Here is a 25,119-nt window from a genome sequence, read left to right on the forward strand (position 1 = left end):
CTTTATCAGACGATATTGTTCCAAAATTTAGAATATTTCTTTTTTTTTTTTTTATCCTTCTTAAAAGACTGTTTTTGCTTCTTAGCACAGGATGCAGGAGAGCTGGCACCAGCAACGGGAGCAAGCAACAGTGTCTTGGAGAAATAATCCAAAGCCTAAGAACAATCCAAACGATTCTCACAAACCAAGTGACCTGAGAGCCGAAAAGTTATCCAAACAGAATCCAAGCCGAGGTCAGCAACTTAGTCCAAGCCGGTAACCGGCAGAATCCAGAAAGACAGACCAAAAATCAAACTAAACAGAGCAGACAGGGAAGAGGCAAAAAACAAATATCCAGAAGCAGAAACAGGACAGAATCAAAAAGACAAATCCCTTACTTGATGGCTAGAATTACTCTCACCAAAGCAGAATATTTTAGCACTGATGGCAAGAAAGCAAGCAGCATAAATAGCTGCAGGGACCAGGTGAAGCAGATCGGCAGTGATCAGCCGCGGCTCCAATTAGACAGGTGAGCAGGTGCAGATGAAAAAAGCCAACCATCAGCACCAGGATTAGGACAGAACCCCCCTTCAAAGGTGGATTCCAGACGCCCCAACGGGCGGATCAGAGTGATCCCTGTGGAAGGCTCTGACCAGATCCTTGCCCAGGACAAAACAGACCAGGACCCAGGACCTTTCCTCAGGCCTGTATCCTCCAAGTCAACCAAATACTGGAGCCCTGTGCCTCTCTGCCTAGACCTCAGAAGACGGTTGACCATGTAGACCGGGTCGCTATCAATGAATCGGGATGGTGGCGGTAATCTAGAGGTAGGCACCAACCTGGAGGTCTTTACGGGTTTAACTCGGGAAACATGAAGGGGGTTCACCAACTTGGCAATAGGGAATGGCCCAATAAAGCAAAGAGCCAGCTTCTTACTCTCAACATTAAGAGGCAGATCTTTAGTGGACAGCCAAACCTTTTGATTGGCAGCCTTGGCTTGACGATAAAAGGCTAAACTTCAACATAAACAAAATTGAACAAAAGCTAAAAAACTCACCTTTGACGCAAAAATGGTCGACTTCCTGTGAGTTTTACAGCAAAACATATAAAAAAAATGAGAGAAAATAGAGAAAACATGAAAAAATGATTGTTTATGACGTACATGAAACCATATAAAGAAGCAATTTTTAGAATCCATGTTTTTATCCATGTTTTTATTTCTGCTTGTTTGATCAGTCTAGAAGTGAATACATTCATGGAAAACATCCAGGGCAGAAAATAATGCAATTAAAACTAGTTCTATGAAACAGACAATAGTTTCCTTAAATCGCAGCAGGTTATTAAAACATCTACAGAATCAGAAACAAAACGATTAGAAAAAATTCAAAGAAAGTTTTTACTGCAAAACATATTTAAAAAGCAGAAACAAAAAAAAGCAAATATGATTTTCAGGTGAATATCAATACAGACTTTAAATAACTTAAAAGATGCAGTAGGAGATCTTTTCTGACGCGTTTTTTACCATGTGGCTTAAAAATCTTAAAAAGCCGCTTAGCAAGCAGTGAAATAGAAGGTCTGGAAGTGAAACTAAAATAAATGGTCCCCGCTACAGTGAAAAATCAATGAGTAACCCCCACCAATCACAAAACACGGTCCGTAGTAAACAATTGGTTCCTGACTTCCTTGATTCAGTATCGATTTCCTGATCCAACGATTCGATTACTTTCGATTTTATAGAATACACCACGATACGATTCGATTAATTGGTTCATCTTTTTTTTTTTACCTTACAGTCTAGACAATGTTTCACATTTGAAATAAATCAATGAAAGATGTAATATCGTTATGCATTTTTTTAAGAAACAACAGCAAATAACAGAAGTAGAAAAGTTGCACTCCATCTATTCCTATTAAAACCTCATTCACTGAAAAATAATAATACCCTTACGTTATAGATTCTGAAAGGCTTTGCACCAAAAAATACTGCAAAAAATCAGTGCAATGCAATACCTCGGCTCCAGAGTGTCGAAGTCCCTACCCACTTCACAGACACGTCTCCCAAATTGTAGGTGACCGCAGACAGGAGGCGGCTTGTTATGTTTTTGTGACCGAAATTGCGGAAAACAACTCGTGAAGTTTGACCCGCTAGAAAAGCGAGGTGCACGAGAACGCTGGGACCCTTTTTCCACCTGGATCCCCGCTCTTTTTCACAGTCATGTACCTCCGTTGTCGGGCCCCACTACCTCATCCCCTCGGTCGTATCTAGACCCACACTGTATAGCAAAATAGGTTTAGCGCCCCTGCAGCACGGGAGTCAGAATTACACCCAGGAGCAAATGGATAAAAATAAACCGGAAGAAAAAAAAGAAAAATATGAGTTTCTTATCTTGCGGACGTGACGATGCTTTGCATCGTTGGCTGTTGGATCGATAGATCGATACAAAACGATTATTATTTACACCCCTACCTGACACATGAACAAATCGACCCCCCAATGCTCATGCAGGACGCCATGGCTGGAAGCTAGCCCTGTTATGCTACGTTCACACCTAAAGCAGCAAAAACGCTAATGCTGCTTAATTTTTAATGCTTTCATGCTTTGATCCTGCTCTAGCTACGCCTCTGATGCGTGTTGGGTGGAGCTACTCTATCCTTTCTTTGCCTGGAACAATGGCAGCTATATTAGCTGTGATCAGCAGGTAAAAAGTAGTTTGAATCTATTTTGAAGTGAGAAAGTCCTCCTGAAAACATGGTCTGTGCAGTCAGTTCATCCAGTCTACCATCCTGCCTTCAAATATTATTTTTGTCAGAGCCGCTCAGACCCCCACACACCGGCGGTGCACTGTCACTGGGAATCCCCAGCAGCAGCTGCCTCTGGCCCAGTCGCCTCCTCGCAGTTTACAGCGGCGGCTGGAAAGTTTTTTTCACGTACATGATCCAAACTGCAGGCACCAGGATAATAAAAGCGAACATGTTCTGCCCGCAGATTTTGGCATTTTAAGTTAATTTAGGCATCAATAAACTGTTTCAGAGGAGTGATCATAGCGCTCTGCATCATCAGTGCTGTGTCTGACTCCCTGCCAGCTCCCAGATCAGAGACGCACTGCTCCTGCTGCTCAGAAGCCCTGCAGGACCTTTTGCATGTGATGCGCGTCAACCATTGACTTTGCATGTAAACTAGCTGATTTTGCTGCCTCTGCTGCTTTAGGTGTGAACGTAGCATTATGTTCTTAGCTCGTGTCACAGCTTGTTTCATTCTCGATTTCATCTGAACACCTCGACGGACAGCATTCAGGTGTTTTGAAGACGTGGCTTCGAGGTCTGAAGGGAGAGGCATGGTTGAGTATGTTCAAAATTAAAAGCTTGCTGGAACCATTTTTCCAGGATCTGCTACTGCACCTTTAATGGAAAAAAATGTCAAATCTCTTTCTCCAATATCTGAAACTCATTCCAAATGATCCATTCTAGTGCAAAGAAACACTTCCCATCTTTATCCATTGATTGATCCAGTTTCCAGATGGACATTTTATCACGGATAAAACATGGAAAACGTCTCTCCTGTTCATTTCTGTGGCATCTAACTGATGTGACCTCTTGTAAGATCCGTTTCATGGATGGCAAACATTTTGCACATGAGTAGACATGTGGTAAGCCATACTAGCCTGTTGACAAAAACTTTTGCCACAAAGGGTACAGAAGTACGGCTTCTCGCCTGTATGAATTCTGATGTGATTGTCAAGAGAGCCTTTTAAGGTAAAGCCTTTTCCACAGTACTCACATTTGAAAGGCTTCTCACCTGTGTGATTTCTCATGTGAGAAGTCAAGCTAGATTTTCTAATAAAATCTTTGCCACAAAGACTACAGGAGAATGGCTTGTCACCCGTGTGAGTTCTGGTGTGGTTAGAAAGATCAAATCTATGAGCAAAGCTTTTTCCACAGAAGTCACATTTGAACGGCTTCTCACCCGTGTGAATTTTGGCGTGCTTATTAAGCTCAGATGTCCGAAAAAAGCTTTTTCCACAGGACTCGCATCTGAAAGGCTTCTCGCCTGTGTGAACTCTGATGTGTCTATCAAGAGTGCCTTTTTCGGTAAAGCTTTTTCCACAGGACTCACATTTGAAAGGCTTCTCACCCGTGTGAATTCTCATGTGAGCAGTCAAGTTACTTTTTCTCCTAAAATTTTTGTTACAAAAACTACAGGGAAACGGTTTCTCACCCGTGTGAATTCTAGTGTGTGTATTAAGAACAGATGTCTGAGTAAAACCTTTTCCACAGAAGGCACATTTGAACGGCTTCTCACCTGTGTGAATTCTTATGTGTTGATCAAGAGTGCATTTTTCAGTAAAGCTTTTTCCACAGAACTCACATTTGAAAGGCTTCTCACCGGTGTGAATTCTCATGTGTCTATTAATAACAACTTTATATTTGAAGCTTTTTCCACAAGACTGACATTCGTAAATCTTCCGACCTGTGTGAGTTCTCATGTGAACCTTTAAATATTCTTTTTGTAGAAATCTTTCTCCACATCTCAAACATGGGAAACGTTTCTCTACTGTATCTCGAGTCTCAAAAAAGTGCTCTTCATGCTTAATTATGGGGCGCTCCACGGTTTCCTCTTTTATCCAGGGATGTTCTGGGTTTTGCTGCTCTTCTTTTATCTGCAGAGGTTCTGGTTCTGCTTGGTCCAAACTGGAATTCCTCTCCTGTTCAGAGAACTGCTGCTCAGGGAAAACCTCTTCTTTTCCAACATAATCCTGCAGGTGGTCTGGAAAAACAAACACAGGAGAAAGACTTTGAATTGCAGGTTAAAGAAAGGACACTTCACTTTAACCATCCATGTTTTGATCAAGCTGCATATAACCAGAGTAGAACTACATTTCCCAGCATTCACAAATCACAAGTCACTTATGCGGTGTTGTCTAAAAAGGTTTGGAGCTATATATATACACACATACATACATACACATATATATATATACACACATACATATATATATATATACACACATACATATATATATATATATACACACATACATATATATATATATATACACATACATATATATATATATATATACACATACATATATATATATATATACACATACATATATATATATATATATACACATACATATATATATATATACACATACATATATATATATATACACATACATATATATATATATACACATACATATATATATATATATATACACATACATATATATATATATATACACATACATATATATATATATACACATACATATATATATATATATACACATACATATATATATATATATACACATACATATATATATATACACACATACATATATATATATATATATACACACATACATATATATATATATATATACACACATACATATATATATATATATATACACACATACATATATATATATATACATACACATACATATATATATATATATACACACATACATATATATATATATACATACACATACATATATATATATATACATACACATACATATATATATACATACACATACATATATATATACATACACATACATATATATATACATACACATACATATATATATACATACACATACATATATATATATATACACATACATATATATATACACATACAAATATATATACACATACATATATATATACACACATACATATATATATATACATATATATATATATATATATATATATATATATATATATATATATATATATATATATATATATATTAGGGGTGGTACGGTTCACAAAATCCACATTTCGGTTCGATTCACGGTTTCGTGGTCACGGTTTTCAGTTCGATTCGGTATAGGTTGATTGTTACACCGAAATCACATAAGAATTTATGAAACTAATGAAAAAATCCCCCAAAAATAATGAATTGTAATTATTTTAAATGATCCGCGGAAACCCTGGATCATTTCCGTATGTTTTGCTGCTTTGAATTTAATCATCTCGCACATGCTATCTACCATCTCCAAGGGACTCAGAGCGGAGCGGACGGGAGCCACAGTGGAGGCTGTAGGCTTTGCTTTGTGCAGCAGGTCTGGAGCGCAGCGGGGCAGAGCGGGGGTTGCTGACTTGTGTTGCCTTACAGAAACCTGGCTGCAGCAAGAGGATTATGTGAGCATAAATGAGGCAACTCCTTCAAGCTATTTAAATTTTCACATACCCAGAAGTTCTGGGCGAGGAGGAGGAGTAGCAGCAATCTTCCAGTCTGACTTACTGATTACTCCCAAAACAGTTAATACCTACAACTCTTTTGAACATTTAACCCTTAATTTCCCTGATCCAAATTTCAAGGCAAGAAAACCTCTTCTTTTTGTAACTTTGTATCGTCCACCAGGTCCTTACTCTGAATTTTTAGATGAGTTTTCAGAGTTCCTTTCTGATTTGGTATTAAAAACTGACAGGGTCATCATAGTGGGAGATTTTAACATCCATGCTGACATTGAAGGCGATAGCTTAAGAGCAGCCTTTAATGCTATCTTAGACACTATTGGCTTTGTTCAAAATGTGAATAGTCCCACACATTCTCATCTTCATACTTTGGATCTTGTGCTGACATACGGCATAGAATGTGAAGAAATAACAGTATTTCCTCACAACCCTGTCCTCTCTGACCACTTTCTAATAACCTTCAGGATTACTTTAACAGAGTTCTCCTCCCCCAAAAGAAGGTTACATTTTAGTAGATCTTTATCAGATAGTGCAGTTATAAATTTTAAAGAATCTGCTTCACTTTCTCTCTCCTCTTTGTCGCTGAGCAGTGCTGCAGAATGCAAAAGCATAGCTTATTCCCCTTCACAGGTTGATGATTTTGTTGATGGGGTTGCTAGTTCTCTGCGTGCTGCCTTAGACAATGCAGCTCCTTTGAAAATGAAAACCGTTAAAAATAGAAAGCTTGCTCCTTGGTTTAATGCAGAGCTGCGTACTTTGAAGCAAAATGCTAGGAAACTGGAGAGAAAATATCGCTCCACAGGCCTGCGGGAGTCCTTCCTAGTCTGGAAAAATGGTTTACTGCTGTATAAGAGGACCCTTTGTAAAGCAAGAGCAGCATACTTCTCCTCATTAATAGAGGAGAATAAGAATAATCCTAGATTTCTTTTTAATACAGTTGCCAAACTCACCCAGAGCCATAGCTCTGTTGAACCGTCCATTCCACCTGCTCTTAGCAGCAATGATTTTATGGGATTCTTTATAAATAAGATTGATCTTATTAAAAATAAGATCATAAGCACTCCTCTATCCGCGATTGTACCTGAGGTAGTCATGGAATCTGAACCGGGTTTAGACTGCTTTGATCCAGTTGAACTCTCTGAATTAGCAAAATTATTGTCTTCATCTAAGCCTTCAACTTGTATGTTAGATCCAGTTCCAACCAGGTTATTTAAGGAGGCATTCCCTTTGATCTCCTCCTCCATTTTAGATGTGATTAATTTATCTCTGTTTCAGGGATATGTACCTAAAGCTTTTAAGGTTGCTGTAATTAAACCTCTGCTTAAGAAACCGTCTCTTGACCCAGATGACTTGGTTAATTATAGACCTATATCCAATCTTCCTTTCTTATCCAAAATTCTTGAGAAAGTAGTTGCCAAGCAAGTTTGCGATCACTTACACCATAATGAACTTTTTGAAGAGTTTCAGTCTGGCTTTAGAGCTCATCATAGCACTGAAACAGCTCTGGTGAAAGTCACTAATGATATTCTCATGGCCTCAGATAATGGACTTGTATCTGTGCTCGTCCTGTTGGATCTTAGTGCTGCATTTGATACAGTTGACCATAATATTCTTTTAGAAAGACTTGAACATTTTGTTGGAATTAAAGGAACAGCATTAGACTGGTTTAAATCTTATCTATCTGATCGATTTCAGTTTGTTCATGTTAATGATAGATCTTCAACATGCTCAAAGGTTACCTGTGGAGTACCACAGGGATCAGTGCTAGGACCAATTCTATTTACTTTATACATGCTCCCAATTGGTAGAATTATTAGACAGCATGGGATTAATTTTCACTGTTATGCTGATGATACCCAGCTATATCTGTCTATAAATCCAGATGAAGCTAACCCATTACATAGATTACAGGCATGTCTTGAAGACATAAAAACCTGGATGACTCTTAACTTTCTGCTTCTGAATGCAGACAAAACAGAAGTTATAGTCTTTGGACCAGAGTCTTTGAAAAATAAGCTGATTAGTCAGTCACTTCATTTGGATGGGATTAAACTGATTTCAGATAATAAAGTAAAAAATCTTGGTGTTGTTTTTGATCAGGACCTGTCATTTAAATCCCATATCAAAGAGGTTTCTAGAATTTCCTTCTTTCATCTGAGGAACATTGCAAAAATTAGAAATCTCCTGTCCAGGGGTGATGCTGAGAAACTAGTCCATGCATTTGTTACTTCAAGGCTGGACTATTGTAATTCTTTACTATCAGGAAGTCCACAAACTGTAGTTAAGAGTCTTCAGCTGATCCAAAATGCTGCAGCCAGAGTTCTGATGAAAATTAAAAAGAGAGATCACATCTCTCCTATCCTGGCTTCTCTTCATTGGCTTCCTGTTAAATCAAGAATAGAATTTAAAATCCTCCTTCTCACATATAAAGCCTTAAATGGCCAAGCTCCATCTTATATCAGAGATCTGATTGTTCCTTATGTTCCTAACAGAGCACTTCGCTCTCAATCTGCAGGTTTACTAGTGGTTCCTAGAATTTCTAAAAGTAGAATGGGAGGCAGATCTTTTAGTTATCAGGCTCCTCTCCTGTGGAACCAACTACCAGTTTTAGTCCGTGAGGCAGACACCCTGTCTACTTTTAAGGCTAGGCTTAAAACTTTCCTTTTTGATAAAGCTTATAGTTAGAGTGGCTCAGGTTATCCTGAGCTATCTCTATAGTTATGCTGCTATAGGCTTAGACTGCTGGAGGACATAGGGACCCCCATTTCATCATCCTGCTTCATTCTCTTTCTATTCTCCTATTCTGCAGAATCTGTTAGTTCAATCTCTAACCTTCTGCTCTATCTGCTTTTCCTCAGAGTAGCTTTGCCTTGTCTGTTCCTGTTTGGCTGTGACGTCATCCTGGAAAGAAACATCAGCTGTGCTGTGACTGGGTGGATGTGCTTTCTTCGTCCTCTGACATGGGAGCTGGCTCGGAGCTCGTCTGCCTGGCTGTGTGTTTCCTGGACGGGGCCGCCTATTACAGCTGCTTTTGTGTCTCTGCTTCCGTCTTCTTGAACCCAGTCGGCCTCGGCAGATGGCCGCTCACACTGAGCCTGGTTCTGCTGGAGGTTTCTTCCTGTTTAAAGGGAGTTTTTCCTCTCCACTGTCGCTACAAGCATGCTTAGTGTGAGGGATTGTATTGAGTCAATGAGTCGATGCAATCAACTGGTTTTCCTTAGATGGAGAACTTTGTATCAATTTGACTTTATGATCTGGTTGAACTGTGAAGTGCCTTGAGATGACATGTGTTGTGAATTTGGCGCTATATAAATAAACTGAATTGAATTGAATTGACGGAGTATGAGGGATTTCTGGGTTAGCATGACATGTTGCTATTAGCATAAACAAAATGTGTTGCACAATGCTTGCACACTGTTGCACTTTTATCCACAACTTTCTTTCCGCCATCATCGTAGGTCACTCTAAATGCAAAGCGGTCCCATACAGCAGACCTATAAAGTGCTGCTGGCGCGTCTTCCAACTCCTGTTCTTTCCCACTCGCCATACCCACACAATTCATAGCACTTTGAGATTTGAAGCCAAATGTAAAGTGCATTATAAATAAAATTCATTATTATTATTATTAATTCTCCACAACAACTGATTTTTTTCCCTGCTCCACCCGGCTAAGCTGCTTCGCTTCTTCTTCTTCTTCTTGTTTACTACTGGTGGTTGGCTTTGGTCGCAGTACCGCCACCTTCTGGTCTGGAGTGTAATCGCTTCCCCTATGAGAAAAAGGAGCAGCGCATGAACCGAACGAAACACGCGAACCGAACCGAGACAGTCAAACCGAACGGTTTTCATAAATCGTCCCATCCCTAAAATAAATATATATATATATATATATATATATATATATATATATATATACACACACACACACACACACACACATACACACTAACGTTCAAATGTTTGGGGTCACATTGAAATGTCCTTATTTTTGAAGGAAAAGCACTGTACATTTAAATGAAGATAACTTTAAACTAGTCTTAACTTTAAAGAAATACACTCTATACATTGCTAATGTGGTAAATGACTATTCTAGCTGCATGTCTGGTTTTTGGTGCAATATCTACATAGGTGTATAGAGGTCCATTTCCAACAACTATCACTCCACTGTTCTAATAGTACAATGTGTTTGCTCATTGGCTCAGAAGGCTAATTGATGATTAGAAAACCCTTGTGCAATCATGTTCACACATCTGAAAACAGTTTAGCTTGTTACAGAAGCTACAAAACTGACCTTCCTTTGAGCAGATTGAGTTTCTGGAGCATCACATTTGTGGGTCAATTAAACGCTCAAAATGGCCAGAAAAAGAGAACTTTCATCAGAAACTCGACAGTCTATTCTTGTTCTTAGAAATGAAGGCTATTCCCTGCAAGAAATTGCTAAGAAATTGAAGATTTCCTACAATGGTGTGTACTACTCCCTTCAGAGGACAGCACAAAGAGGCTCTAACCAAAGTAGAAAAAGAAGTGGGAGGCCGCGTTGCACAACTGAGCAAGAACATAAGTACATTAGAGTCTCTAGTTTGAGAAACAGACGCCTCTTAGGTCCCCAACTGGCATCTTCATTAAATAGTACCCGCAGTAGCCTGTTTGTGCTGTCCTCTGACAAGACAATTCGTCCTAGCAATGATCCTTGCGATACTCAAAAGGTAACCCTGGAGCACGAAGTTTATCATTAAAGTAAACAAACTGAAATCTGTTAGATAGATTAGATTCAAACCAGTCTAGTGCTGTTACTTTTATTCCTACCAAAATTTCAAGTCTCTTAAAAGAATATTATGGTCAACTGTATCAAATGCAGCACTGAGATCCAACAGGACGAGCACAGATACAAGTCCATTATCTGAGGCCATGAGAATATCATTAGTGACTTTCACCAGAGCTGTTTCAGTGCTATGATGAGCTCTAAAGCCAGACTGAAACTCTTCAAAAAGTTTATTATGGTTTAAGTGATCACGCACTTGTTTGGCAACTACTTTCTCAAGAATTTTAGATAAGAAAAGAAGATTGGATATAGGTCTATAATTGACCAAGTCATCTGGGTCAAGAGACGGTTTCTTAAGCAGAGGTTTAATTCCAGCAACCTTAAAAGCCTTTGGTACATATCCCTGTAACAGAGATAGATTAATCACATCTAAAATGGAGGAGAAGATCAGAGGGAATACCTCCTTAAATAACAGGGTTGGAACTGGATCTAACATACAAGTTGAAGAAGTAGATGAAGAGAAGAGACGTCATACATGCACCACTTTGTTTTTAACATATAAATATAAAAAATATAACCCCGGATGTCTGGGGGACAGTGATTGGCCTGCATGTTATGAATGCTGGCGTACAATAAAGATTAAATTATGAACAGTTTAGTTTGTGCCTTCAAGTCGTTGCCCATAGGAAGACGTTACTTGGATATATAACGGAATATCTTCAGAACGGCTCCAAATGACACTAAACTCATATGGGTGAGTAGAACATGATGGAATCACGTAAATGTAAAAAATGTAAAAAAAAAACAAAAAAAAACGGTGTTCCCCTTTAAGGTTACCACAATACAAATGGCTACAGAAAATCTATAATCACACCGATCCATTTATATCAGTATAATCCTAATATACCAGACAGATGCATCAAAGGTTTAAAAGAAAAAGGGGCTTTTCTTCATTGTATCTGGGAATGCAGGGAAATTCAACAAAGAAATAAAAAAATATTGGAACATCTGGTCTCAAAGGATGTTGCATTAGATACGATTTTTCAAATTTTGGATCTGTACTCAAAAAATACTTGTTTACCAAATGTGAACATGTGTTGATTAATATGTGCCTACTACAAGTTAAAAACTGATAGACTTATTCTGGAAGAGAACAACAGGACCAGGTATCAAACAATGGATCAGGCAAATGCTAAAGACTTTACTTTTGGACGCATATCTCCAAAAAGGGAAAAGCTAATTATTTGAAATAATTTGGAGTCCTGTTCAGAATAGTTGAAGAGTAAAATTGACTCAAAATGAAAAAGACAGCTAAAGACAAGATTACCATACCTTAATGCTTAACAAGGGAGCGTCAAAAATGGACTAATAACTCCTGTATAGCTAAAGGTAATTTATGGAGATGTGTATCCAAGAGGGTGTTTATTGGTCTTGTTGACTGTATTTGATATCTGGCAGGTATATCTTTAGAAAACACAATAAATATGTTGATAAATAAAATTACACCACAGATTTTGAGCAAAAGAACATTAAATTCAAATTTTGTCTGAGAACTGTCAGGACTACCCAAAGTAACTCATCCAACCTCCATCCCCTACAGCACAACCACACTGGTAAGCTAAAGATGTGCAAAAGAAGAGACATTATTGATTGTTTAAACCTGAAAAACTTTAATATTTAATTTAAAGTAATATGCAATGTGATTTATCCAATTAATAATTAGAAATAGATCAGTTGCATTTCCTGCACATGACTTTATTTGTGATAGAGGAGCCGGAGCATTTAGCTCGTATTCATCGTTATTGAGGTAAAACTGCCTAATTTATAGTAATATTGGTTTCAGGTCACATCATCCGGCCCTGCCGCTTATTAAAGAGTCAGAAATACGGCGAGGAAAATAAGTATTTAAACACCCTGCTAGTTCACAAGTTCTCCCACTTAGAAATCATTGGAGGGTCTGAAATTGTCACCATAGGTGCATTTCCACTGTGAGAGACACAAACCAGTAGGTGGCAGTGTTGTTCTTTGACAAACATGGATGCCTCCAGTAAAGCACATTCACATGAAAATTACTCTGAATTAAAAACACTGATCATTTATTGAACAAGATGGAATAATTTCATACTTTCAGAAGTTTGAATTCTGAATATGAGCGGACTTTTCCTTTAAACCGTTTTCAGACATAAATGCTTCTTATTGAATATTATTTATTTTCATCACCAGTTATAGTAGAAAAGCTGATGAATTTTAGAAACAGGAGATGAGCCCCTGGTCTAATGCACCACCTGGCTGGAGGAAAAGACACACTTTTACTATTATTTATGTAGCACAGCGACATCATGAATGCCTTTGCCAGAATTCAAATGTGCAATTCTAATCTAGATTAATTTCAAGACTACAGTGAGATTAATCTAGATTTCAAAATTAATCTATGCCCACCACTAATATATATATAGTATATTATTATTATTCAGTATTTTAAAGGGTTGCTCTTTGATAATGAATATTATGATTTAGAGAGGAAATTTTCTTGTGATTTACCAAAGAGAGTAAAGTTATTTTGTTTTTTAAATTAATTTTATGTTGATTTCTATTTATTATTTGTCATTGTCAAGACTTATATGTCAAATCGTAGTGAATGGTAAATTAAATTTGTGTCTACCTAATGGGGTTTTTGTTATTATTAAAATATTTGTTACTTTGCACAATATATTTTTGAATAAAGTGAACCTGGTTTAAAATACATGCATGTCATTTTTCAAGAAATAAAATAAAATGTTGGAACTGTAAATTTACAGTCATTCTTAGCATTTTCTGCAGTTTTAAAAAAGAAATTGTCCAGAGAGCTGTTTCCATACAAAAATTATTTTTGTTTTACACTTTTGTGAACAAAATGACAAATAAAATCTGTCTAAGTCTAAATTTTTAAGACTTCAATTAAAATTGTAATCAACCAAGATGAAAAAAATGACTACATTTTAGCCATATCTCCCAATCCTTCATATATATATATATATATATATATATATATATATATATATATATTTACACACACACACACACATACAGGTAATTCCACTGGATGTGGTTTGCAATCACCTTTTATTTGTGCATCTATAGGCGGAATAAAACTCGGGCATCCTGACAATTTGCTCTAGAGAATCACAATTATGTATTCAAACAGGAAATCAGATCAATAGTTGTCACATAACCCGTGAAACATTCTCGTTTCCAGTCAGTCAATTTATCCGGAAGTCTGTTTAGAGTTCACTGGATTCAGGGTGTGAAACTTTGCATACATCCAATTTAGCATCCATTGAGCTGTATCATCTTTGGCAGCAGCCTGGTCTGACCCAAGATGGCCACTCTGTAGGCTTCTGTCTGTCTATGGGCTTAACTGTCTGCAGAGCACTGATCCCTATTTATTCCCTGATTGATGATTGCCCGTTGGTAGTACGGGGTTGAAGTGAAGCTACCGGCTGCCATATTGGTACTCCCTAGTTAGACTGGTCTTATTGTAAACAATCTGTGCGCTAGAGCATCAACCAACGATGATGTTTCTCATTTTCAGGGGTACCAATAACTTTTAAAATAATGATAAATTCATCACTTTGACACAGACTGGCTGTTTCATAGCATCAGTAGATTAACTTATAATAAAAATATAAAATAGGCCCATCACATTGCATAGTCATTATGAAGTCAATGAAGTCTATAAATCATGTAATATAACATATTATACAAATCAAACACAATAAAATTAATGTGTAAATTATAATATATATACACACACATAATTTCAAGATTTCACATCAAGACTGAATTAGAAGTATATGAAAAATGACAATAACATGCAATATTATTCAGCTCATGACTTTTTAAAATGTGAAATACAACACACTACAGGAACGACAGAATCATCCACGTAATAAAGAATCACTACATTAACATTTCACAGTGAATTAGTTTCTATTTCCTCTACTTTATATCTGACCCAATGTCAGTGTCTAACTCAGTCAATGTCTTCCAGTCAGTCTGAGATAGCCACACTAATGTTAGTCTACAGACTAAATTATAGGATCCATCGGCTATAGAAGGATTTATTGCTTAGTTCATTCACTGACTGGGAAATTAGTGTGGAACATTTCAGAGCCAGAAAAACTGCTGGTTTTAGAAGCCAAATGCTGCACAGGGAGGCATTTTTACTGCATGTCTCCATGGGAGTGGGGAGTACCAAGATGGCGGAATAAATAGAGATCAGTGCTGCAAAGTCTGATGAACCGTCTATGTATTAATGTCTATGATGAGAACAGCCTTCATGTTCGAATCTAAGCATCAGAAACAACATGGAACAGTAGAGTTTGGCTCTGAAAAGCAGCAATGAGCAAACATGATGCAGACTTTAGCCTTTTAGGCTTTGCTCCGTGACGACCGCGGTGAAGTTAGTTTTACGTTGGATATTCGACAGACATTCAAACCGCTTCTTCCTCTGGTTAATTCTCTTCTTACCCACGGGAAAACCTCTCCTATGCTCCGGGTACACTGCGAACGGAGCAAGCCGCTCCAACACTTCAAGTGCACCCTTATTAGAGACTTTATAGTAAAAGCACGGCGAGGGAAAACGGCATTATGTAAGAACTTCCTGTTTTCAAAATAAAACTGTAGGCCTAGATTTTGAAGCCACGAAGCTATCAAACAAGAAGGTTTATATTTGTCATATTTACAAAAAAAATTAACATATTTAGACATTTCATATTAAAACTAAATGGTGTATCTCATTAAATCAGTGTAGTACCATGATTTCTTATAGATTTTGTGTCAATCCATCACAAAAACTGGAACATATTCAGCAAAACTGCCAATATCTACACATAGATACCTGGAAGCTATTGAGCAAAAATGCTAAGATTTCCATATAAAAATTAATAAAAATTTTAAAATGTAAAACTAAAAGGCGTAACTTTTGAAGATGATGGAGTACTATGATCCAGCACTGATTTAGAGTCAATTGATCACATTACCTAGAAGCTATTGAGCAGATAAGGTAATATTTCTATATAAAAATGAATAAAAAAATATAAAAAATGTAAAATTTAAAAAGAAAAGGCGTAACTTTTGAGGACGATGGAGTACTATGATCCAACATTGATTTTGAGTCAATTGATCACATTACCTAGAAGCTATTGAGCAAAAATGCTAATATTTCCATATAAAAATGAATTAAAAATATTAAAAGTTTAAAATGTAAAACTAAAAGGCGTAACTTTTGAAGACGGTGGAGTAGTATGATCCAACACTGATTTTAAGTCAATTGATCACATTACCTGGAAGCTATTGAGCAAAAATGCTAATATTTCTATATAAAAATGAATTAAAAAATCTAAAATGTAAAACTAAAAGCGTAACTTTTGAAGACAATGGAGTACTATGATCCAACACAGATTTGGAGTCAATTGATCACATTACCTGGAAGCTATTGAGCGAAAATGCTAATATTGCCATATAAAAATGAATTTAAAAAATATTAAAAAGTTTAAAATGTAAAACTAAAAGGTGTAACTTTTGAAGACGATTGAGTGGTATGATCCAACACAGATTTGGAGTCAATTGATCACATTACCTGGAAGCTATTGAGCGAAAATGCTAATATTGCCATATAAAAATGAATTTAAAAAATATTAAAAAGTTTAAAATGTAAAACTAAAACGTGTAACTTTTGAAGACGATGGAGTAGTATGATCCAACACTGATTTTGAGTCAATTGATCACATTACCTGGAGGCTATTGAGCGAAAATGCTAATATTGCCATATAAAAATGAATTTAAAAAATATTAAAAAGTTTAAAATGTAAAACTAAAAGGTGTAACTTTTGAAGACGATTGAGTGGTATGATCCAACACAGATTTTGAGTCAATTGATCACATTACCTGGAAGCTATTGAGCAAAAATGCTAATATTGCCATATAAAAATTAATAAAAAAATATTAAAAGTTTAAAATGTAGAACTAAAAGGCGTAACTTTTGAAGACAATGGAGTACTATGATCCAATACTGATTTTGAGTCAATTGATCACATTACCTGGAAGCTATTGAGCAAAAATTCTAATATTGCCATATAAAAATTAATTAAAAAATATTAAAAGTTTAAAATGTAAAACTAAAAGGCGTAACTTTTGAAGACAATGGAGTACTATGATTCAACACAGATTTGGAGTCAATTGATCACATTACCTGGAAGCTATTGAGCAAAAATGCTAATATTGCCATATAAAAATTAATTAAAAAATATTAAAAGTTTAAAATGCAAAACTAAAACGTGTAACTTTTGAAGACGATGGAGTAGTATGATCCAACACTGATTTTGAGTCAATTGATCACATTACCTGGAAGCTATTGAGCGAAAATGCTAATATTGCCATATAAAAATGAATTTAAAAAATATTAAAAAGTTTAAAATGTAAAACTAAAAGGTGTAACTTTTGAAGACGATTGAGTGGTATGATCCAACACAGATTTTGAGTCAATTGATCACATTACCTGGAAGCTATTGAGCAAAAATGCTAATATTGCCATATAAAAGTTAATTAAAAAATATTAAAAGTTTAAAATGTAAAAATAAAAGGTGTAACTTTTGAAGACGATGGAGTAGTATGATCCAACACTGATTTTGAGTCAATTGATCACATTACCTGGAAGCTATTGAGCGAAAATGCTAATATTGCCATATAAAAATTAATTTAAAAAATATTAAAAAGTTTAAAATGTAAAACTAAAAGGTGTAACTTTTGAAGACGATTGAGTGGTATGATCCAACACAGATTTTGAGTCAATTGATCACATTACCTGGAAGCTATTGAGCAAAAATGCTAATATTGCCATATAAAAATTTATTAAAAAATATTAAAAGTTTAAAATGTAAAACTAAAAGGCGTAACTTTTGAAGACAATGGAGTACTATGATCCAACACAGATTTGGAGTCAATTGATCACATTACCTGGAAGCTATTGAGCAAAAATGCTAATATTTCCATATAAAAATTAATAAAAAAATATTAAAAGTTTAAAATGTAGAACTAAAAGGCGTAACTTTTGAAGACGGTGGAGTACTATGATCCAATACTGATTTTGAGTCAATTGATCACATTACCTGGAAGCTATTGAGCAAAAATGCTAATATTGCCATATAAAAATTTATAAAAAAATATTAAAAGTTAAAAATGTAAAACTAAAAGGTGTAACTTTTGAAGACGATGGAGTGGTATGATCCAACACTGATTTTGAGTCAATTGATCACATTACCTGGAAGCTATTGAGCAAAAATGCTAATATTTCCATATAAAAATGAATTTAAAAAATATTAAAAAGTTTAAAATGTAAAAATAAAAGGCGTAACTTTTGAAGACAATGGAGTACTATGATCCAACACAGATTTTGAGTCAATTGATCACATTACCTGGAAGCTATTGAGCGAAAATACTAATATTGCCATATAAAAATTTATAAAAAAAATATTAAAAGTTTAAAATGCAAAACTAAAAGGTGTAACTTTTGAAGACAATGGAGTACTATGATCCAACACAGATTTTGAGTCAATTGATCACATTACCTGGAAGCTATTGAGCGAAAATGCTAATATTGCCATATAAAAATTAATTAAAAAATATTAAAAGTTTAAAATGTAAAACTCAAAGGCGTAACTTTTGAAGACAATGGAGTACTATGATCCAACACAGATTTGGAGTCAATTGATCACATTACCTGGAAGCTATTGAGCAAAAATGCTAACATTTCCATATAAAAATGAATTAAAAAATATTAAAAGTTTAAAATGTAAAAATAAAAGGTGTAACTTTTGAAGACGATGGAGTAGTATGATCAAACACTGATTTTGAGTCAATTGATCACATTACCTGGAAGCTATTGAGCGAAAATGCTAATATTGCCATATAAAAATGAATTTAAAAAATATTAAAAAGTTTAAAATGTAAAACTAAAAGGCATAACTTTTGAAGATGATGGAGTGCTATGATCCAGCACTGATTTAGAGTCAATTGATCACATTACCTGGAAGCTATTGAGCGAAAATGCTAATATTGCCATATAAAAATTAATTAAAAAATATTAAAAGTTTAAAATGTAGAACTAAAAGGCGTAACTTTTGAAGACAATGGAGTACTATGATCCAACACAGATTTTGAGTCAATTGATCACATTACCTAGAAGCTATTGAGCAAAAATGCTAATATTTCCATATACAAATTAATAAAAAAAATATTAAAAGTTTAAAATGTAGAACTAAAAGGCGTAACTTTTGAAGACAATGGAGTACTATGATCCTATACTGATTTTGAGTCAATTGATCACATTACCTGGAAGCTATTGAGCAAAAATGCTAATATTGCCATATAAAAATGAATTTAAAAAATATTAAAAAGTTTAAAATGTAAAACTAAAAGGTGTAACTTTTGAAGACGATTGAGTGGTATTATCCAACACAGATTTTGAGTCAATTGATCACATTACCTGGAAGCTATTGAGCGAAAATGCTAATATTGCCATATAAAAATTAATTAAAAAATATTAAAAGTTTAAAATGCAAAACTAAAACGTGTAACTTTTGAAGACAATGGAGTACTATGATCCAACACAAATTTTGAGTCAACTGATCACATTACCTGGAAGCTATTGAGCGAAAATGCTAATATTGCCATATAAAAATTAATTAAAAAATATTAAAACTTTAAAATGTAAAACTAAAAGGCGTAACTTTTTAAGACAATGGTGTACTATGATCCAACACAGATTTTGAGTCAGTTGATCACATGACCTAGAAGCTATTGAGTAAAAATTCTAATATTTCCATATAAAAATTAATAAAAAAATATTAAAAGTTTAAAATGTAGAACTAAAAGGCGTAACTTTTGAAGACAATGGAGTACTATGATCCAATATTGATTTTGAGTCAATTGATCACATTACCTGGAAGCTATTGAGCAAAAATTCTAATATTGCCATATAAAAATTAATTAAAAAATATTAAAAGTTTAAAATGTAAAACTAAAAGGCGTAACTTTTGAAGACAATGAAGTACTATGATCCAACACAGATTTGGAGTCAATTGATCACATTACCTGGAAGCTATTGAGCAAAAATGCTAATATTGCCATATAAAAATTAATTAAAAAATATTAAAAGTTTAAAATGCAAAACTAAAACGTGTAAATTTTGAAGACGATGGAGTAGTATGATCCAACACTGATTTTGAGTCAATTGATCACATTACCTGGAAGCTATTGAGCGAAAATGCTAATATTGCCATATAAAAATGAATTTAAAAAATATTAAAAAGTTTAAAATGTAAAACTAAAAGGTGTAACTTTTGAAGACGATTGAGTGGTATGATCCAACACAGATTTTGAGTCAATTGATCACATTACCTGGAAGCTATTGAGCAAAAATGCTAATATTGCCATATAAAAATTAATTAAAAAATATTAAAAGTTTAAAATGTAGAACTAAAAGGCGTAACTTTTGAAGACAATGGAGTACTATGATCCAATACTGATTTTGAGTCAATTGATCACATTACCTGGAAGCTATTGAGCAAAAATTCTAATATTGCCATATAAAAATTAATTAAAAAATATTAAAAGTTTAAAATGTAAAACTAAAAGGCGTAACTTTTGAAGACAATGGAGTACTATGATCCAACACAGATTTGGAGTCAATTGATCACATTACCTGGAAGCTATTGAGCAAAAATGCTAATATTTCCATATAAAATTTATAAAAAAATATTAAAAGTTAAAAATGTAAAAATAAAAGGTGTAACTTTTGAAGACGATGGAGTAGTATGATCCAACACTGATTTTGAGTCAATTGATCACATTACCTGGAAGCTATTGAGCGAAAATGCTAATATTGCCATATAAAAATGAATTTAAAAAATATTAAAAAGTTTAAAATGTAAAACTAAAAGGTGTAACTTTTGAAGACGATTGAGTGGTATGATCCAACACAGATTTTGAGTCAATTGATCACATTACCTGGAAGCTATTGAGCAAAAATGCTAATATTGCCATATAAAAATTAATTAAAAAATATTAAAAGTTTAAAATGTAAAACTAAAAGGCGTAACTTTTGAAGACAATGGAGTACTATGATCCAACACAGATTTTGAGTCAATTGATCACATTACCTGGAAGCTATTGAGCAAAAATGCTAACATTTCCATATAAAAATGAATTAAAAAATATTAAAAGTTTAAAATGTAAAAATAAAAGGTGTAACTTTTGAAGACGATGGAGTAGTATGATCAAACACAGATTTTGAGTCAATTGATCACATTACCTGGAAGCTATTGAGCAAAAATGCTAACATTTCCATATAAAAATGAATTAAAAAATATTAAAAGTTTAAAATGTAAAAATAAAAGGTGTAACTTTTGAAGACGATGGAGTAGTATGATCAAACACTGATTTTGAGTCAATTGATCACATTACCTGGAAGCTATTGAGCGAAAATGCTAATATTGCCATATAAAAATGAATTTAAAAAATATTAAAAAGTTTAAAATGTAAAACTAAAAGGCATAACTTTTGAAGATGATGGAGTGCTATGATCCAGCACTGATTTAGAGTCAATTGATCACATTACCTAGAAGCTATTGAGCAAATAAGGTAATAATTCTATATAAAAATTAATAAAAATATATTTAAAAAAAATTATTGTAAAAATAAAAGGCGTAACTTTTGAGGACGATGGAGTACTATGATCCAACACTGATTTTGAGTCAATTGATCACATTACCTGGTAGCTGTTGAACAAAAATGCTAATATTTCCATATAAAATTTTATGAAAAAAAATATAAAAAATCTAAAATGTAAAAATAAAAGGCGTAACTTTTGAAGACGATGGAGTACTATGATCCAACACTGATTTTGAGTCAATTGATCACTATACTTGGAAGCTATTGAGCAATTGAGTTTTCCAATCAGCTGAAGCTCCAACCCTCAGTCTGCATCCTGAGGGAATCGTTTCTATCAGGCGTTTCCTACCTATCCGGTGTAAGATGATCTGGGGGATCCTCGTGAAATCCAGCAGTCTGTGCTGATCGTCCATCTCCACTTTGGGCCTTTTCTCTCTTCCTTTAACCTCCGTCAATGTTTCTTCAGCAGGAGTTAACTGCTCGCTGATAAACTCTCCTTGAAGCTGGACTGAACACATTCTCCCTGCAAACACTCACACGTGAACAGCCTCTCTACAAACAATCCACGGAGGAAGGAAGCTAACGCTGCTAGCTGATGGTGGATCCCAGAGGGTCGATTTGGTCACGTGACACAACAGTTGGGAGCAGCTTTGTTCCAGACTGAATGAAGCTGGATGAGGAGTTTTTCTTCTTAAATAGAAATGATTAAACAGAACACCAGGTAGCTACTAATAGAGAGCTATTAGAGTTGTTCATCTAATGGGACTGGGTGAAATAACTGAGCCAATCGCAGCTAGTGCAGCACCCCCCTCTGGCAAGGATCTTGGTTTGATCCGGAAGAAGCGGACAATGGCAGACTTCCTTTTTTATTCTGACCGAATGAGCTGATTTCATTGGCCAGAAGCTGCTTGACTGCATCCTCTGCAGATGCTTTGGCTGTAGTTCTTCAAAGGGTCAACACATTTGCAGTCAGATTTTTTGCTTGTTTTCACCAGATTCGATGTCTAAAAAAATTGTGTTTAAAATTCAGTGTGCAAAATCAGACAATTAGACTGTTTTACTCCCCTGTTTAAAGAGACTTAACAGAAACAAAGAAAAATAGACATAATTCAACCATTAAGTTCCACACTCCATACTATTGGGACATAAATGCACTAATAGTTGTTTGCCAACCAGCAAAAATATAAATAAATAAAACGTAGAGGAAGAAAGCTACAGTCCAAAAACACAATGAAATAATGTTTCTTTGAAATGTTCCTCCTCTCCACAATATTCAGCCTGCTTTTATATTTTAAACAGTGTGGAATTAACTCCTGTACGTCCAAAACTTAATCTTCTAATTAATCTTTCTCTCTATTTCTCCATCTTTCTTTTTGATTCTATCATCTTTTTCATCTGAGCTGCCATCTAATTTCTTTTCATCCCAATATTTGCCGGTACCATAAAAACACCGCTGTTAATCCCATCCTTTCTATTCTACATCGTGGATGAAATATTTCTAATAAAATGTCTGGCCTGCTTTCTGAATGATTGTGTTAAACTCCATAATATAGAACTTGGCTTTGAATAAATGATTATTTTTAATGGTTTTATACATGGATGACTTTTTGATTTCAGAAGTGAGGGGAGGAAAGTATTTTCAAATATAGCTTATATATAAGTTTGCTTGTTTCCTAGTAGATCTTCTCTGTTTCCTCCACTTGCATCTCTGCTATCCTTCTCCTGACGAAATGTATGACATGAACAATTGGACACTTTGTAGAGCAACAATTCATGTAGATTAATGTGAAGAAGATTGGTCGAGGATCAGCTAGGTAAACAAAAAAAAAGCATCAGCCACTAGTTCCAGATTCTTCTATGATTTTTATTTGTTACTTTTAACTATAACCATCCCCGCTCAGCTTCAAGAGCTCAATGTTTTTATAACCAATTGGCCACACACCTGCTCTTGAGTGGACCAGGCCACTATTAAAAATGTAAACAAAAATAAACTAAGTCCAAAAGATAAATAAATATAAAATCTTTAATTTAATTTATAAACTCATCTAGATAATGAAAGGGTCTGCAAAACAAAGCATGTAATATAAGATACAGTAACTAAAAAAGTTAGTTTAAAGAAGAACAAACAAAGCATTACTCCGTAGGAAACCTCTAATTGTTAAAACCCAGCGAGATAATTGATGACAACATCCAGCCATTTTAGCAGGAAATACTGGGACAAAGAATAGAGAAGAAAAAGGAAAACAAATACCACAAATATACTTTGAAACAAAATACACAAGTTCAACCAATAATCCAGAAGGAGTAGCTTTAACCTAAACACATACATAGATGGAATCTGCAACATAATGCAAACACAAACACACCTGGGATAGTAATTACAGCAAAGCAGGAAAACTTATATTTAAATTTAAGCATTTTGAATCAGAAATAAGATTAAGGGACAAGAGGTGAACACCACTGAATCACTTTGACACAATTAAAGAAATAGTTTTACTATTATTATGAGCTTCATAATATAAAAATCACATTCATAGATTATTTTATTATTAAATTTTTTTCATGATAGTAATGATATATAACAATAATATATTTTTTAACAAAACTAATATATTTTACATGGTTATTGAGAGCTCTATAATGCGGTGGAGGATCTTGAAATGGATCTGCTGCTTTCTGAAGCCAGTGAAGGTGTTTTAGGACGGATGTTACACAGTTCTTTGAAAAGGTCTCTTATGTCTTTATCTTTTTCAGTCTAATAACCAAACACACGCAAACAGACGCACGAACATGACACTATTTCAAAGATTCAATTTAATTAATTCCCCTGATATCGCCAGCCAACGCCAAGCAAGCAACTGTGTCCTTGAGAAATAATCCAAAGCCTAAGAACAATTTTCACAAACCAAGTGATCTGAGAGCCAAAGAGTTATCCGAAGAGAATCTAAGCCGAGGTCAGCAACTTAGTCCAAGTCCGGTAACCGGCAGAATTCAGGAAGACAGACCAAAAATCTAACTAAACAGAGCAGACAGGGAAGAGGCAAAAAGACAAATCACTTACTTGATGGCTAGAATTACTCTCACCAAAGCAGAATATTCTGGCACTGATGGCAGGAAAACAAACAGCTTAAATAGCTGCAGGGACCAGGAGAAGCAGATCGGCAGTGATCAGCCGTGGCGCCAATTAGACAGGTGAGCAGGTGCAAATGAAAAAAGCCAACCATCAGCACCAGGATTATGACAGAACCCGCCTTCAAACGTGGCTTCCAGACGCCCCAAGGGACTGATCAGGGTGATCCCTGTGGAAGGCTCTGGCCAGATCCTGGTCCAGGGCAAAACAGACCAGGACCCAGGACCTTTCCTCAGGCCCGTAACCCCCCAGTCAACCAAATACTGGAGCCCTGTGCCTCTCTGCCTAGACCTCAGAAGACAGTTGACCATGT

The 25,119-nt window shown here is 35.2% G+C and overlaps 1 protein-coding gene across 2 annotated transcripts in view; it reads right to left on the minus strand.

Annotated features, from left to right (window-relative positions):
* Positions 1-3,086: 3,086 nt before the first annotated feature.
* LOC119793915 (gastrula zinc finger protein XlCGF26.1-like) overlaps positions 3,087-25,119 on the minus strand; it is a 39,653-nt gene continuing 17,620 nt past the window's right edge. The window contains exons 1-2 of one of the 2 annotated variants that reach the window (XM_038301245.1): positions 22,026-22,398; positions 3,087-4,744 (exon numbers count right to left, since the gene is read on the minus strand). In XM_038301245.1, coding sequence (XP_038157173.1) covers positions 3,588-4,744; positions 22,026-22,194 — 1,326 coding nt within the window. In that variant the 5' untranslated portion in view covers positions 22,195-22,398 and the 3' untranslated portion in view covers positions 3,087-3,587. Of the gene's footprint in view, positions 4,745-22,025; positions 22,399-25,119 lie in introns of those variants that run through there. The other variant, XM_038301237.1, reaches the window with a different exon arrangement.

The sequence above is a fragment of the Cyprinodon tularosa genome, unplaced genomic scaffold (assembly GCF_016077235.1).
Source record: "Cyprinodon tularosa strain WSP-4 unplaced genomic scaffold, ASM1607723v1 ctg1124, whole genome shotgun sequence".
Lineage (NCBI taxonomy): Eukaryota > Metazoa > Chordata > Actinopteri > Cyprinodontiformes > Cyprinodontidae > Cyprinodon > Cyprinodon tularosa.